Source organism: Bufo bufo, chromosome 11 (genome assembly GCF_905171765.1).
Source record: "Bufo bufo chromosome 11, aBufBuf1.1, whole genome shotgun sequence".
Taxonomy (NCBI): Eukaryota; Metazoa; Chordata; class Amphibia; order Anura; family Bufonidae; genus Bufo; species Bufo bufo.
This window is the reverse complement of record NC_053399.1, coordinates 76,955,303-76,972,993: the sequence shown is the minus strand read 5'-3', so window position 1 is coordinate 76,972,993 and position 17,691 is coordinate 76,955,303. Positions and strand designations below refer to the sequence as shown.

Below are 17,691 nucleotides of genomic sequence, written 5' to 3'. Positions count from 1 at the left end.
GGTGACACATCCCCCCCCCCCATACATACTCCCAGCAGTGGTGACACATCCCCCCCCCATACATACTCCCAGCAGTGGTGACACATCCCCCCCCCCCCATACATACTCCCAGCAGTGGTGACACAGCACCCCCATACATACTCCCAGCAGTGGTGACACAGCCCCCCCCCCCACACATACTCCCAGCATTAGTGAGACAGCCCCCCCCCCCATACATACTAGCAGCATTGGTGACACAGCCCCCCCCCCCCCCATACACACTCCCAGCAGTGTTGACACATCCCCCGCCTCATACATACTCCCAGCACTGGTGACACATCCCCCCCCATACATACTCCCAGCATTGGTGACACATCCCCCCCCATACATACTCCCAGTACTGGTGACACATCCCCCCCCCCCATACTCCCAGTACTGGTGACACATCCCCCCCATACACATTTCCAGCAGTGGTGACACATCCCCCCCCCCACACATACTCCCAGCAGTGGTGACACAGCCCCCCCATACATACTAGCAGCATTGGTGACACATCTCCCGATACACTATCAGTATTGGTGACACATCCCCCCCCCCCTACATACTCCCAGTACTGGTGACACATCCCCCCCCCCATACATACTCCCAGTACTGGTGACACATCCCCCCCCATACACATTTCCAGCAGTGGTGACACATCCCCCCCCCCCCCCCCCCACACATACTCCCAGCAGTGGTGACACAGCCCCCCCATACATACTAGCAGCATTGGTGACACATCTCCCGATACACTATCAGTATTGGTGACACATCCCCCCCCATACATACTCCCAGTAGTGGTGACACATCCCCCCATACATACTCCCAGCAGTGTTGACACATAGAATCCCCCCCCTCCCCATACATACTAGCAGCATTGGTGACACAGCCCCCGATACACTATCAGTATTGGTGACACATCCCCCGCCTCATACATACTCCCAGCACTGGTGACACATCCCCCCCCCCATACATACTCCCAGTAGTGGTGACACATCCCCCCATACATACTCCCAGCAGTGGTGACACATCCCCCCATACATACTCCCAGCAGTGGTGACACATCCCCCCATACATACTCCCAGCAGTGGTGACACATCCCCCCATACATACTCCCAGCAGTGGTGACACATCCCCCCATACATACTCCCAGCAGTGGTGACACATCCCCCCCTACATACTCCCAGCAGTGGTGACACATCCCCCCATACATACTCCCAGCAGTGGTGACACATCCCCCCCTCCCCATACATACTACCAGCAGTGGTGACACATCCCCCCATACATACTAGCAGCATTGGTGACACAGCCCCCGATACACTATCAGTATTGGTGACACATCCCCCGCCTCATACATACTCCCAGCACTGGTGACACATCCCCCCCCCCATACATACTCCCAGTAGTGGTGACACATCCCCCCATACATACTCCCAGCAGTGGTGACACATCCCCCCATACATACTCCCAGCAGTGGTGACACATCCCCCCATACATACTCCCAGCAGTGGTGACACATCCTCCCATACATACTCCCAGCAGTGGTGACACATCCCCCCATACATACTCCCAGCAGTGGTGACACATCCCCCCATACATACTCCCAGCAGTGGTGACACATCCCCCCATACATACTCCCAGCAGTGGTGACACATCCCCCCCTCCCCATACATACTACCAGCAGTGGTGACACATCCCCCCATACATACTAGCAGCATTGGTGACACAGCCCCCGATACACTATCAGTATTGGTGACACATCCCCCGCCCCATACATACTCCCAGCATTGGTGACACATCCCCCATACATACTCCCAGCAGTGGTGACACATCCCCCATACATATCCCAGCAGTGGTGACACATCCCCCATACATACTCCCAGCATTGGTGACACATCCCCCATACATACTCCCAGCACTGGTGACACATCCCCCCCCCCCATACATACTCCCAGCATTGGTGACACATCCCCCATACATACTCCCAGCAGTGGTGACACATCCCCCATACATACTCCCAGCAGTGGTGACACATCCCCCCCCATACATACTCCCAGCAGTGTTGACACATCCCCCCCCCCCCCCCCATACATACACATCCCAGCAGTGGTGACACATCCCCCCATACATACTCCCAGCACTGGTGACACAGCACCCGATACATTATCAGTATTGGTGACACATACTCCCAGCATTGGTGACAGCACCTCCATACATTCTCCCAGTGGTGACACGACACAACACCCCCACACATACTCCCAGTATTGCAGTATTGGTGACGCAGCCCTCCCCTTTATAGTCCCAGCGTTGGTGACGTAGCACGCGCATGCACACGTGACGATATCAGGCAAATAGGCGGTCACATGACCATGACGTTTCCGGATCACATGACCTACGGACACACCGGAAGTCGTTGGTTTAGCTGACAGGCTGTTCGGTTGGACTCGGTACCGACCATGGCCTCCATCCTGGAAGAATACGAGAACTCTTTGTCCCGTGATAACTTCCCGAGCCAGAGCAGAGGCCCCGGCATCCTTCTTTCTGGTGGGTTGGCAGAGGAGGACATGGCTGGAGGTTTATGTGGTGCATAGTGTGTGGTAGTGCGGGCGGTGTGCTGCTGGCCTTCCACCCATGTCCTCATCATGGATCCTACTGATGTGGGTCATCTGCTCCATGTGTCAGCAATGCATCTGTGGTGATGGGACTTCTCCCCTGAATCATGGCATTACAGGGGTTGTGTCACTTCCGCAAGTGGCATTTATCATGTAGAGAAAGTTAATACAAGGCACTTACTAATATATTGTTATTACCCATATTGCTTCCTATTCTGGCTGGATTCATTTTCCCATCACATTATACCCTGCCCGTTTCCATGGATACGACCGCTCTGTAAGCCATCAGTGGTGGTCGTGCTTGCACACTATAGGGAAAAGCGCTGGGACCATGGGAGCTCACATAGGCTAGTCCTATTTCCTATAGTGTAGAAGCACGACCACCGCTCCTGGTCGTAACCATGGAAACAAGCAGTATATAATGTGATGGAACCATGAATCCAGTCTGCAAAGGAGGCAATACGGACCATCACAATACATTAGTGTCTTGTCGTAACTTCCTCTACATAATAAATGCTATTCCTCTAAGAGATTGCCCAAAGTCCAGTTTCGGACGGCCATAGCACAAACGCATACCTCTATAGACTGGCCTGAAGGTATATACAGATGTGTTCTCCTACTGCCTTCTGGAGGGGTTGTCCACTTCTCGTTCTTTGCTGTACATCAAGTGGATACGTTTTTAAACAGAAAAAACGTATGGCTTGACGTACCCATAGTCTATAATTGGGCATAGTTTTGACTCCATTTGTCATTGTTCGTGTTTCTGTATTTTTTTTATATACATTACAGTGAAGGGGAGATGTATGGAAAAGACATATTCATTTTTTTTCAGACAATGCCTTCAAATCTTTATTTAAAAAAATAATAATTACAAAAACGTATAGGTTTGGTGTTAAAAAACCCCAGACACAAACCTATTGAAACATACGCACATCCATTAAAGGTACGGTATTTTTCAGTCAATAGGACGCACCTACGTTTTAGAGGAGGACAATAAGAAAAATATTTTTCATCAGACCCCCAATGTTAATAAGTCCCCCAATCGGACCTCAGATCAGACCTCCATGTGGATGAGATCAGATTAAAAAAATCAATTTACTGCTCCAGCCGCCACCGCCGTTCCTCTTCCTGCCGTGCTGTGACCCGACGCGCACAGCGTGAAGTCGCAGGACAGCGAGCGGCTGAGGACCAGGAAGCGGTGAGTACAGAGCCCGGGGAGCGCTGCATTCACCGCTTCCCGCTCCTCCTGTACTAGTGAGCGCCTCCATAATATGTATTCGCCCCATAAGATGCACTGACGTTTTCCTCCCACTTTAGGGGAAAAAATGTGCATCTTATAGAATGGAAAATGGTATTCCTTAAAAAAGGATAGATAACCCCAAAATTGTAGCCTTCTGACGTACAGCAAAAAACGAGATGTGACCAGCCCCTTGGGCTATCTTCATATCGCGTTTATGGGATCCATTTAAGACGCAGGCCATGGCCTATACATTAAACGGAAGCCATACGGTGGAATCCCTCACCCATAGGGTTCCATGTGTATGCATTTATGGGGTCATTTATCAAACTGGTGTAAAGTAGAACTGGCAACCAATCAGAATCCAACTTTCATTTTCCAAAGGAGCTGTAAAAAATGAAAGGTGGAATCTGATTGGTTGCTATGGGCTACTTTACACCAGTTTGATAATTAACCCCCTTAATGCTTACATTTTCTCACTGGACGCCGTCAGTAAGGTTTGATAATGCAGTATACTGGTGAGGCCAGGAGCACGTCCTCTTGGGTTCCATCCGCCTAGTGCAACCACAAATGTGATGTGAACATAGCCTAACGGCTGAACCCTATTATGAGAGAAGGCGTCCTGTTTGTCTTTCTCCACTTGTCCTTCCGTATTTCAGGGCAGAAAGGATGGTCTCACAGGAGTGTAATATGGGAAGCCCCAAATGGACATCCTTTGCATGTAGACATTGATCTGTCCCTATAATAGTGCTGAGGCGCTTGAGACCAGGAGTTATCATTGGGCCATGAGGTGGACGTAGAACCTGGAACTTCAACTGTCACGGGAGTAAAGTTTTACCCTTTTTCTCTCCTTTTTTTTTTAGGTTATGTTAATGCTCGCTTAGAGAAGGAGACCCCAATATTCAATAAGCAACGGATTGACTTCACTCCTCCAGAAAACATCAATAGCATGGTGGTGTGTAGCAATCAGCTCTGCATGAGCCTGGGGAAGGAGACCATTCTCCGGTACGTACGTAACGATCTCTTCCTTCTGCAGCAATCGCAGTATCCTGAAGGAAGAGAGCGGTCAGTGAGGAGAGCCAGCAACTCATTGATATTAGGAATTGCAAGCTCTTGCTGGGGCTGCTCGGTACAGATTTTAGAAAAAAACGCCTTGGTTAGTGCAAGTAAGTGACCCAGCGTTTGGCTCTGGATTCCTGTCGCCAGGCTATGCTGCCCTCGGATAGGTTCCACTACTCCCAGAGGTCAGCCATGATGTGTCTTCCACCAATCCAGCAGACACCGGACATTGCACTTAGGTGCAGCTGCTTGACCTGGAAGCCCATTTGTGAACCTCCTGATGCACAACTCTTGTGCTAGTGTCACTTTCAGAGGCAGATTTGGGAGTGAGCGATGGAACGGATGGATTTTATATGCCGTGTGTGTTGCAGCCTTTGAGTCCACGTAGCTGAGATGTCGTTGATGGGCCATCAATATGGGGAGAGCAGAAAAGCCCTTTAAGTGAAAGAATTTCCCACCACATGTCCCTCTTTTGATACTGACGTATACTTTTCTTTTCCCGAAGGATTGATCTGGTGAAAGCTGACCAGCCAAATCAAGTTGAATTGGGTCGTAAAGATGATTTCAAAGTTCACAAAATGTTCTTGGATCCTTCAGGTAACGATGACTGTTTTTAATCTTTATACATGTTATATGTTAGGCTCGGTGCACATTCGGTTTCAATCATCTGCATAGCAGATCCATTTAACCAATGCCCAAAAGACATATACACAATGGATGCTTATGGGCGGTCTTGCATTGGCATCCATTTGGGTATCTGTTAACAGATCTGCTAAGCGGATGGATATGTGATGTGAACCCAGCCTGCTAGTACAGTCCGTAAGGCTTCCTCTGAGACAGTCTTTATAAAATGGTTGTGCAGTGGAGTAATATTGATGGACTATGCTCAGGATAGGTCATCACTATCAGATCGGTGGGGGTCTGACTTCCGGCACTCCTGCTGCTCAGCTGTGTGAAGGGGGCATGGAGCAGGGATGGGGTGGAGCAGTTGTAACTACACTGTGCCGCCTCTCCAAAGTAGATGACATGTAGGTGAACGTAGAAGAGGAAGGTCACATGGCAGGCTAGCCGACATTCAGCTGCTAAACAATGTACTCTGAAACACTGGGCTCTAATGAAGGGGAGAGAAGAGAACACTGCTGTCAGACACATCTGGCAGCAGCTTATGTCCTTGAAGAACAAAAAGATCAGATGGAAGTTCGGGTCCATTCACACGTCCGCAACCGTTCCGCAATTCTGCGGAACGGGTGCGGACCCATTCATTCTCAATGGGGACGGAAAGGATGCGGAGAGCACACATTGTGCTGTCCGCATCCGCATTTCCGGTCCACGGCTTCCCCAAAAAATAGAACATGTCCTTTTTCTTGTCCGCAATAGCGGACAAGAATAGGCATTTCTATAGGGGTGCCGGCCCTGTGTATTGCAGATCCGCAATACACTACGGATGTGTGAATGGACCCTTATTCATTTCGTTGATCCTTCTTTCCCCTGACATCATAGAGAGTCAGGGCCTCCCTATACACTATATACCTATAATCTTGGCGGGTTCGGCTGTCAGTACACTAATGTGTATGGGGGCTTTAAAGGCTATGTACACCTTTGGGGATCTTTTTATTATTTCATTGTACTCCTTTTGAGCTAAAAAAAATTTTTTTTAATTAAATTAAAATTCTTTATTAAAAATATGACGTCCTTTTTTCTGTACAGAGCTGCTCTAGTTGCACCCTTTGGATTTTCAGTCTTTTCCGTCAGACCAGGAGCAGACAGGCTCCTTATCTCTGCTCTTTGACCTCCTAAACGCTCATTATAGCTCAGCTCTTCTCTTACTGATAAGAATGTGGCTTAAACAAGTATTTATGACCTCTCTGTAGTTTAGAGAGAAGGTTTATTAGGTGACGGCACAAAGTGAAAGCAGCAGTCACACAGCTAGAAAAACTTTGTGACAGAACAGCTCAATATTTTTAATAAAGGCCAATTAAAAATGAGTAATGTGGAATCCTAAAAAAAAATCCTCAAAAGGTGTACTGTATATAGCCTTCTCATGACTAATGTGAAAAATGAAAATCAGACATCATATAGTAGATGACAATCTCTTTCTAACAAAGCTAGGACCAGCCCTGTACCTCACATGGATCCAGAGATCTCCTCATTCATTGCTCTGCTAGATTTATATCAAGCTGGCAGCTCAGGGGAGTGTCTTTTCTGCTGTAGCTCAGGGGGCGTGTCTCAGCTCTTCCTATCACAGCTCAGGGGGCGTGTCTCAGCTCCCCCTATCGCAGCTCAGGGGGCGTGTCTCAGCTCCCCCTATCGCAGCTCAGGGGGCGTGTCTCAGCTCCCCCTATCGCAGCTCAGGGGGCGTGTCTCAGCTCCCCCTATCGCAGCTCAGGGGGCGTGTCTCAGCTCCCCCTATCGCAGCTCAGGGGGCGTGTCTCAGCTCCCCCTATCGCAGCTCAGGGGGCGTGTCTCAGCTCCCCCTATCGCAGCTCAGGGGGCGTGTCTCAGCTCCCCCTATCGCAGCTCAGGGGGCATGTCTCAGCTCCCCCTATCGCAGCTCAGGGGGCGTGTCAAGGATGAAACTGAGCATGTCCGGCCTTCTCAGTGAGCAGATCAATGAAATAAGAAAAAACACAAACTGCAGGTGGCGCTATACAGATACATTTTATTGAATAATTTTTTATTACATGCAATTACAAAAGTATTCAGATCCAGGTGCTGGATGGAAAACTATAGAATATTTTTCATGGGACAAACCCTTTAAGGCAGTGATCGGCAGATTATCAAATGTATCCCTCATCAGATACCTCTGTTGTGTCTGTGAACTCTGCCTGGACTGCTGACAGAGCCTCTGACATCAGTGTGAACATGGCCTAACATAATCGATCTCAAACTTCCAAAACCTGATAATAGCTACTGCTTAAAATGCACTTTAGGAGCATAAAGAGTTTTGTTTTTAAGTGTTGTTTGCACCTTCTGCCTCTGATATGAATGTGATTTGTATTTAATGTAGGATCGCACCTCGTGATTGCTCTGAACACTAGCGAATGCCTGTATCTCAATCGCAATGCCCAGAAAGTTCGTCCACTTTCCCGATGGAAAGGCCACTTGATTGAAAGCATTGGATGGAACAAGTTTCAGAAGAATGATACCACCACAGGACCTATACTAGTTGGCACTGCGCAGGGTCAAATATTCGAAGCAGAAATCTCAACCACCGAAGGTGGACTTTTTGGCACAAATCCTGATCAGTATTTTCGCTATCTTCACACATTGGAAGAAGAGACTGGACCTGCTCCAGTTTGCTGTCTAGAAATCAACTGCGGATATGAAAACCGTTATTGTGTCATTGCAACTACTCGGAAAAGGCTTTTCCAGTTTGCTGCCAAAATAACGGAAGGCACTGAGCAACAGGGGTTTGCACCACTTTTTAACCAGACTATGGATGACCTTCCAAGCATCCAGGAATTTCCAGGTAATCTTGGATATAGTGAAATAGCTTTTTACACTCAAAAACTTCGGGCCTACCCAACGTCATTTGCTTGGATGATGGGAAACGGAGTGCTTTATGGCAATTTGGATTTTACTCGACCTGACTCGGTATTGACTGATGTCCAGGTGTGGGAGTACCCTTCTAATGTTGAAAAGCCCATATCCATTGTCATCACACAGTTTCATTTCTTGCTCTTGCTTCCTGACCGAGTCAAGGCGATTTGTACTTTAAATGGCCAGGTAGTGTTTGAAGACATTTTTACTGAAAAGTTTGGCCCTTTGAAAAGGATGGTGAAGGATCCAGTTATAGGCCAGATTTGGATCCACACAGAGAGAGCCGTCTTCAGGTACCACGTTGAACGCGAACCTAGAGACGTTTGGAAGATGTACATGAACATGGGCAAGTTTGACTTGGCCAAAGAGTTTTGTAAGGATCGTCCTGAATGCTTGGATATGGTGTTGGCCAAGGAAGCCGAGCACTGCTTCCAGATGAAGAAATATAAAGAAAGCGCCAAGTGTTATGCTCTCACTCAAAACTACTTTGAAGAAATAGCTCTGAAATTTATTGAAGCCAAACAGGAGGAAGCACTTATGGAGTTTCTCTTAAAAAAGTTGTCTAATCTGAAGCCTACAGAAAAAATACAGGTCACACTACTTACAACTTGGTTGACGGAGTTGTACTTGAATCGCCTTGGAGCATTGGAAAGCGATTCCTCAAAAAGAAGCTTGTACCTGAAGACGCGGGAGGATTTCAGAACTTTTCTCAGCAGCAAAATAAATAGGGAATGCCTCAGTAATAACCGTGCATCTATATATGATCTCCTGGCCAGTCATGGAGACACGGACCATATGGTTTATTTTGCCGTACTTATGGAAGACTACGAAAGAGTAGTATCCCACCACTGCCAAAATGATGACTACGACGAAGCCCTCAATGTACTTTCTAAGCACAAAGACAAAAACCTCTTCTACAAATTCTCTCCTGTACTGATGCAGCATATTCCCGAAAAAGTGGTTGATGCTTGGGTCAGAATGGGCAAGAAACTTGACCCAAAGAACCTCATTCCTGCCCTTGTGAATTACAATCAAAGCGCATGCACTCAGATAAATGAAGCCATTAGGTACATGGAGTTCTGTGTATATGAACTTCGGGAAACTGAACAGGCCATTCACAACTACCTGTTGTCTCTGTATGCTCAGTTTTTACCTGATTCTCTGCTTATATACCTAGAGAAAGCTGGCACTAACCCCAACAGAATTTATTATGATCTAAAATATGCCCTGCGCCTATGTGCCGAACATGAGCACCATCGTGCCTGTGTCCATGTCTACAAAGTTATGGAGCTCTATGAAGAAGCGGTGGACCTTGCTTTAAAGGTATATATTACTCATAGGCCTATGCAAATTGCTCCCTTTTCAGACGGGGATATAATTATTATAGCAACAACTGCAAGAAGATATTTCCCTTAATGCAGGGGCGGATTGGTCATAGACCTTACAGAGAAATTTCCCGGTGGGTCAGTGCCCAAGGCGCCGCCTGAGCCCTCCTCATGGCCGGCCAGTGGAAGTTTTTGGGGATGTATTTGTGCTGATGGGGGCAGTATTTAGTCTTGGACTGTGGTATTTGGCTCTGTTGGGGTGGTATAATGTGCCACAATATGGTATTGCTGGCCCTGCTTTCCATCAATTTCAACCAGACTACTAAACGGGCCCACTTAGTATTTTTTCCAGGGCCACTTTAAGTTCCCAGTCCGCCCCTGCCTTAAAGGGTTTCTATCACTTCGTTTCACCTATTTAGCTTTCAGACACTAGCGATCCGCTAGTGTCTGCTTTATCTAACCATCCTAATATAAGAGCTTATTGTCCTGCCGTTTAGCTAAAAAAATAACTTATATCTATATGCAAATGAGCCTCTAGGTGCTATGGGGGCGTGATTAGCACCTAGAGGCTCCGTCTACCTTAACAAACTGCCGCCGCCCAGCGCGTCCCTCCAGCCCGCCCATCTCCTCCGGAATGCGATGCTCCTCGTATTCGGCGCATGCGCAGTGAATGTCTGATCGCTTCCCTGCTCAGACATCTCCACTGCGCCTGTTCCTCGGAGCACTATGACGTCATCGGCGCAGGCGCAGTGGAGATGTCTGAGCAGGGAAGCGATCAGACATTCACTGCGCATGCGCCGAATACGAGGAGCATCGCATTCCGGAGGAGATGGGCGGGCTGGAGGTACGCGCTGGGCGGCGGCAGTTTGTTAAGGTAGACGAAGCCTCTAGGTGCTAATCACGCCCCCATAGCACCTAGAGGCTCATTTGCATATCTATATAAGTTATTTTTTTAGCTAAACGGCAGGACAATAAGCTGTTATATTAGGATGGTTAGATAGAGCAGACACTAGCGGATCGCTAGTGTCTGAAAGCTAAATAGGTGAAACGAAGTGATAGAAACCCTTTAATGTGTATGGTGTCATATGTATGAAGTCATATATAATATAATACAACCAGTCTCTGGCTTTTTCCAGCTTAGAAAAGCTCTCTCTTAAAGAGGACCTTTCACAGGTTTATGTACTACCAACTGGTATGCTTACCAGATAGCGTGGCCCCTCTGTGCCCCCTACTGTTTTTGGCGCCTGATTCTAATTTAGAGTATCGGTACAGGGAGGAGGAGACATTTGGTTTCCTCAGTGGGCATCTCTTTCAGACCACGTCACAGCCAGGGAGAAGGTGAGCTGTTCTCGTGAGCGAGTACAGCAAGTACTATACTCGGGCATACAGCCTGTTCCTGTAAATCTCACAAGAACAGGTCCCCTTCTCCCTGGCAGTGGAGCGGTCCGCTTAGACTGGACTGTATCACAGCCAGGGAGAAGAAGACGCCCACTGAGGAAACCAAATGGCTCGTCCTCCCTGTACTGATGCTCTGAGTTAGCATATCAGATGCCAAAAACAGCGGGGGGGCACAGCAGCGGAAGTTTTTGCACCTATAGGGACCGCATCTGGTAAGCATAACAGTTTGTCATACATGCACCAATAAAAGGTCCTCTTTAAGTTGTATGCATGCAAACATTTTTTCATCGCTATGCCTGTTATTGTAAGAGATATATGTAAATATAAAATATATATATATACAGTACAGACCAAAAGTTTGGACACACCTTCTCATTCAAAGAGTTTTCTTTATTTTCATGACTATGAAGGCATCAAAACTATGAATTAACACATGTGGAATTATATACATAACAAACAAGTGTGAAACAACTGAAAATATGTCATATTCTAGGTTCTTCAAAGTAGCCACCTTTTGCTTTGATTACTGCTTTGCACACTCTTGGCATTCTCTTGATGAGCTTCAAGAGGTAGTCCCCTGAAATGGTCTTCCAACAGTCTTGAAGGAGTTCCCAGAGATGCTTAGCACTTGTTGGCCCTTTTGCCTTCACTCTGCGGTCCAGCTCACCCCAAACCATCTCGATTGGGTTCAGGTCCGGTGACTGTGGAGCCCAGGTCATCTGGCGCAGCACCCCATCACTCGTCTTCATGGTCAAATAGCCCTTACTTTCAAAGTTTTCCCAATTTTTCGGCTGACTGACTGACCTTCATTTTTTAAAGTAATGATGGCCACTCGTTTTTCTTTACTTAGCTTCTTTTTTCTTGCCATAATACAAATTCTAACAGTCTATTCAGTAGGACTATCAGCTGTGTATCCACCTGACTTCTCCTCAACGCAACTGATGGTCCCAACCCCATTTATAAGGCAAGAAATCCCACTTATTAAACCTGACAGGGCACACCTGTGAAGTGAAAACCATTTCAGGGGTCTACCTCTTGAAGCTCATCAAGAGAATGCCAAGAGTGTGCAAAGCAGTAATCAAAGCAAAAGGTGGCTACTTTAAAGAACCTAGAATATGACATATTTTCAGTTGTTTCACACTTGTTTGTTATGTATATAATTCCACATGTGTTAATTCATAGTTTTGATGCCTTCATAGTCATGAAAATAAAGAAAACTCTTTGAATGAGAAGGTGTGTCCAAACTTTTGGTCTGTACTAATATATATATATATATATATATCTCTCATTTTAAAAAAATAAATAATTATATAACGTTTTTTTATTGTCTTCCAAATTTTTACTTTCGTTCTAATTTCCATAGGTGGATGTGGATCTAGCCAAATCCTGTGCAGATTTACCAGCCGATGACGAAGAACTCCAGAAGAAGCTGTGGCTGAAGATTGCTCGCCATGTGGTTCAAGAGGAGAAGGATGTGAAGAAGGCCATGGTTTGTCTGTCTAGCTGCAACCTTCTTAAGATTGAGGATATTCTTCCATTCTTTCCAGACTTTGTGACTATTGACCACTTTAAAGAAGCCATTTGCAGCTCCTTGCAAGCTTACAACCAGCATATTGAGGAGCTTAAGCAAGAAATGGAAGATGCTACATTGAGTGCTAAGAGAATACGGGAAGACATTCAAGAAATGAGAAATAAGTACGGTTCGGTGGATCCTCAAGATAAGTGTTCTGGGTGTGACTTTCCCCTTTTGAACCGCCCCTTTTATCTCTTTCTTTGTAATCACATGTTCCATTCAGATTGCCTCATACAGACAGTTTACCCCAACCTCCCACAGTATAAACAGTTTAAGATGGAAGACCTGCAGAAGAAACTGGCGGCTGCAGCCCAGCCTTCCAAAAGCCGCTCCCATGCAAAGGAAGAGGACAGTAGAAGTCTGGAGAAAGGGCAGAAAAGCCGTGAACAGATTAAAGCCGACCTTGACGACATTATTGCAGCTGAATGTCCTTTTTGTGGTGAACTGATGATCCGATCTATTGACCAGCCCTTTATAGATCCACAGCGATACAAGGAAGAGATGCTCAGCTGGCTGTAGGACCTGTTTGTAAGGTTTTAGTGAAGCTAGGCCAGGACCTGGGTCAGCTTTGTAAACCTTCTTGTCTCTTAAGAGTATGGCCACACAGGGCAGGTTTTGCGCAATTCCGTGATGGGGATTTGACATGCATTTCAGCCTATGTATTACAGAAGGTGAAATGTTTGGTGGATAACCGCAGCATAAATTGACATACTAGGAATGTAAAATACGCACCGCAGGTCAGTTTACTTTTTTTGCAGTGAGTGGATGAGCTTTCTTAAAATCTCATCCCCCGTGCAGGTATATTGTTAAGTCGCTGCGGATTTTCTCCATGCAAATCCACTGCAGCGCTAAATCTGCAGCATTTCGGTCCCATGTGGACATAGCCTAAGAGAAAAATGAACTCTTGTCAGGGTTGATGACTATCTACATGGATTTGCAAAATCGAAAACAATGGGGGCACTCCCTTGTGAAATACCTTTTAGGATTCCCCGATAAGGGTAGAATACTTTACCAAGTCATGTTGTGCAAACCAAGGCACAACACTAGAGGATAGCGTGGTCTCTCTGCTGCTGCGCTAGTTTCCAAGGATCGTCCAGATGGCGTCCAGAATACAAATAGGAACACGTTCGCTCAACATGGAGCAGAAAAAAAACAAACGCGTGCTGCTCTACTATCTATAAGATTGTTTGTTAGAAACATACATAAAATAATACAAATGAGAAGCTGAGACAGCATGATAAAGGTGGCGGCTTGCCACTGAAACACATAGCTAGCTTCTGAGTCAGCCTGATGAAGGTGGCGGCCTGCCACTGAAATGCGTAGCTAGCTTCTGAGTCAGCCTGATGAAGGTGGTGGCCTGCCACTGAAACGCCTAGCTAGCTTCTGAGTCAGCCTGATGAAGGTGGCGGCCTGCCACTGAAATGCGTAGCTAGCTTCTGAGTCAGCCTGATGAAGGTGGCAGCCTGCCACTGAAACGCGTAGCTAGCTTCTGAGTCAGCCTGATGAAGGTGGCAGCCTGCCACTGAAACGCATAGCTAGCGCTTCTGAGTCAGCCTGATGAAGGTGGTGGCCTGCCACTGAAACGCGTAGCTAGCTTCTGAGTCAGCCTGATGAAGGTGGTGGCCTGCCACTGAAACGCATAGCTAGCGCTTCTGAGTCAGCCTGATGAAGGTGGTGGCCTGCCACTGAAACGCATAGCTAGCGCTTCTGAGTCAGCCTGATGAAGGTGGTGGCCTGCCACTGAAACGCATATCTAGCGCTTCTGAGTCAGCCTGATGAAGGTGGTGGCCTGCCACTGAAACGCATAGCTAGCGCTTCTGAGTCAGCCTGATGAAGGTGGTGGCCTGCCACTGAAACGCGTAGCTAGCTTCTGAGTCAGCCTGATGAAGGTGGCAGCCTGCCACTGAAACGCATAGCTAGCGCTTCTGAGTCAGCCTGATGAAGGTGGTGGCCTGCCACTGAAACGCGTAGCTAGCTTCTGAGTCAGCCTGATGAAGGTGGCAGCCTGCCACTGAAACGCATAGCTAGCGCTTCTGAGTCAGCCTGATGAAGGTGGCGGCCTGCCACTGAAACGCGTAGCTAGCTTCTGAGTCAGCCTGATGAAGGTGGCGGCCTGCCACTGAAACGCGTAGCTAGCTTCTTATTTAGGGTTTATGTATGATTTTAATAAACAATCTTATAGATAGTGGAGCAGCACGCTTTAGTTTTTTCTGCTCCTTGTTGAGCGAACACTTTCCTGCTTACACTGCTTTATGACCATCGGAAGTCTTCTGGTATGTTCTTCTATGGTTGTCTGCAGTGATACCAATTCGATACACAGTTGGTCACCTGAGTAATGTCACTGGGACACTCCACATTTTTATCAGATTATTAAACTGTTTAATATTTCTATAATGATGACAACCATCATGTATGAATTGCTTGTGGAAATGTTTCGATCTTGTTATTTTGAGAGATTTTTATATTTCGATGAAAACACAAGTCACCTCTTTAGTGACTCTTAATCTTTGTCTGTTTGCGGATTGATTTGCATAGATCCAGCTGAATGTAAAATACAGCATAATTCCAGATTTTCTTTAGTGTCTTTTTTTTTTAAAGTCCGATGATGAATCTTACCTAGAATGGACAAAAATGAAATACCACGGCATGCCAAAAAGTATCTAAGCCTTCATTATCTTCCCCTCATCTTTGCTACTGCTTCTCCAATTACACTGTGAAAGATCATATGTAATAAATTATGTTTCAATCTCATTTTGTCCTAAATTTAGCGACCACGGAAATCTGGGAGAATGGTATTGCTTCCAGAATTATTAAAGAGATTGTCCAGTAGATAACTTATTAGGGAATTCTGAATTGATAAGAGTATCCTTTCTTCAGGATCTGTCCTGTCCTGCATTACACAGACATCTCATTTGGGCTCATGCACACGAACGTTTTTTTGCGTTCCGTATACGGGCCGTATTTTGACTCCGTATACGGAACCATTAATTTCAATGGGTCCGCAAAAGATGCGGACAGCACTCTGTGTGCTGTCCGCATCCGTTGCTCCGTTCTGTGGCCCCGCAAATATTATGAGGCATGTCCTATTCTTGTCCGTTTTGCGGACAAGAATAGGCATTTCTATAATGGGCCTCCTGTTCCGTTCTGCAAATTGCGGAAGGCACACGGGCGGCATCCGTTTTTTGCGGAACGCAAAAAAACGGCACGGTTGTGTGCATGAGCCCTAAGGGTGTATTCCGGTAGGTACAAGTTATCTCCTGTCCACAGGAAGAGGGGATAACTATCAGATCGGTGGCGGTCCTAACCCTGGGACTCCCACTGATCAGGAGAACAGGGGCCCCATACCGACTGCAGGCCCCTTGCTGCTCCCCTGAAATGACCGGAGCGTCCGCTCCTTTCATTTCTATGGGAGTTCTGGAGATAGGTGAGTACAGTGCTCCACTATTTCTGGAATTCCCATAGAAATGAATGCAGTGGCCACGTGAGGTTGTACAGAGTTGGTAGGGGAGTGCACACTTTATTGTCTAGAGACTCAAAACGCAGGCCAGTCTGTACAATTTGGTGTGGATTTGCCGTTCCTGATTTGTTGTGGGAATTGCTGAGAGACATGCCTGCAGAAGTTCCACAACATGTGCAGGTAGCCAAAGGGGAAGAATAAAATAAACTTTGGTTTGCTCTGCAGGTTAACACAGCCTTATAATGGTATCACTGGAAGGGATCATCCATGAGCAAGCGGCTGGATCATCACCCTCCCAAACTGTCTGGAAATGACTATACAAAGAAAAAAAATCCTAAACGTTTCTTATAAGTGGGAGCTCAAGAGACGGTCGCGTTTAATGCTACTGATTTTATTCATTTCTTTGACGATTAGCTGGTCTCGGGCAACAACTGACTTGGGGCCTTTCATTCTTGGTAAGTTCCTGGAAGTCAGACCGCTTTAAAAGGGTTTTTTGAGACTTAAATATTGATGACCCTATCCTCTAGAGAAGTCATTGGCGGGGGTCCGACGATCAGCTGTTTGAGAAGGCACTGTGCCCTTCTCTCAGCCTTCCCTAGGCCAAGTTAAGGCACGTTCATTGGTCACATGGCCCAGACGCAGCTCAGCCCCATTGAATTGAATGGGGCTGAGCTGCAATCTCAAGCACAGCCGTTATACACGGCGCTGTGCTTGGTGAGCACAGAGATGGCCGCAGAGCTCACAGGAGCGCCGGTGCCTTCTCAAACAGCTGATCGGCAGGGTTCCCAGGTGTCGGACCCCCACTGATCAGAGGATAGGTCATAAGTATTTAAGTCTCGGAAAACCCCTTTTTTAAGATGCTTTATGTATGTAATTGAAGGAAAGGATTATAGTGGAACAACCATTAATAGCACCTGTACCCACCACATCACAGTAGTCTACCCCCTCACCAGTGCCTTCCCTCTGGAGTCACAACATAGAAGGTGCTGTTTTTAAAGAATCTTAAGGCCACGTTACACTGGAAAAATCTCTGGAAGTTGTCAGGAGCTTTTGTATGTGTTTTTTTTATGAGGTCATTTATAAAGCAAAGCCCAAAAAAGAAGAGGATAAAAAATGCACCAGAGCGGCTGGTTGAATAAGGCCTCTTGGATTTATTGTTTTTGTTTTCCTACAGGCATGATCCCTGGGACCATATAACGTTTAATTATGCATCGTCATGTGCTAACATCCATAACATTTTTATTTTTCAGCCAATGTAGATGTCTGAAGGCTTGTCTTTTGCAGGATAGACTGTACTATACTTTTAATCGATACCATTTTGGGGTACATAAGACTTGGTATGTTGTATGACAGACGAGGTGACAAAAAAAGCTGTTCTGGTATAGCTTTTCCATGTTCACCTAATGGGTTAGATAATGTGATATTGTTATAGAGCCGGTTGTTTTTACGTAATATTTTTTTTTTTTTTTGCA

General features: G+C 46.6%; 1 protein-coding gene across 9 annotated transcripts; it reads left to right on the top strand.

Annotated features, from left to right (window-relative positions):
* The first annotated feature begins 2,405 nt into the window (after nucleotides 1-2,405).
* On the top strand, nucleotides 2,406-15,353 carry VPS18 (VPS18 core subunit of CORVET and HOPS complexes). Of its 9 annotated transcripts, none has more exons than XM_040411536.1 (8): nucleotides 2,406-2,562; nucleotides 4,731-4,872; nucleotides 5,432-5,523; nucleotides 7,934-9,789; nucleotides 12,553-14,270; nucleotides 14,599-14,651; nucleotides 14,707-14,759; nucleotides 14,815-15,353. In XM_040411536.1, exons 1-5 carry the CDS (start codon nucleotides 2,475-2,477, stop codon nucleotides 13,279-13,281), a joined length of 2,907 nt encoding a protein of 968 aa, XP_040267470.1. In that variant the 5' UTR covers nucleotides 2,406-2,474; the 3' UTR covers nucleotides 13,282-14,270; nucleotides 14,599-14,651; nucleotides 14,707-14,759; nucleotides 14,815-15,353. The 9 variants fall into 9 exon arrangements, with proteins under 9 accessions (XP_040267470.1, XP_040267472.1, XP_040267469.1 ...); XM_040411538.1 differs by adding an exon at nucleotides 14,326-14,378 and having other exon boundaries at nucleotides 14,599-14,759; nucleotides 14,868-15,353; XM_040411535.1 differs by adding an exon at nucleotides 14,326-14,378 and having other exon boundaries at nucleotides 14,599-14,759.
* The last annotated feature ends 2,338 nt before the right edge of the window (nucleotides 15,354-17,691 follow it).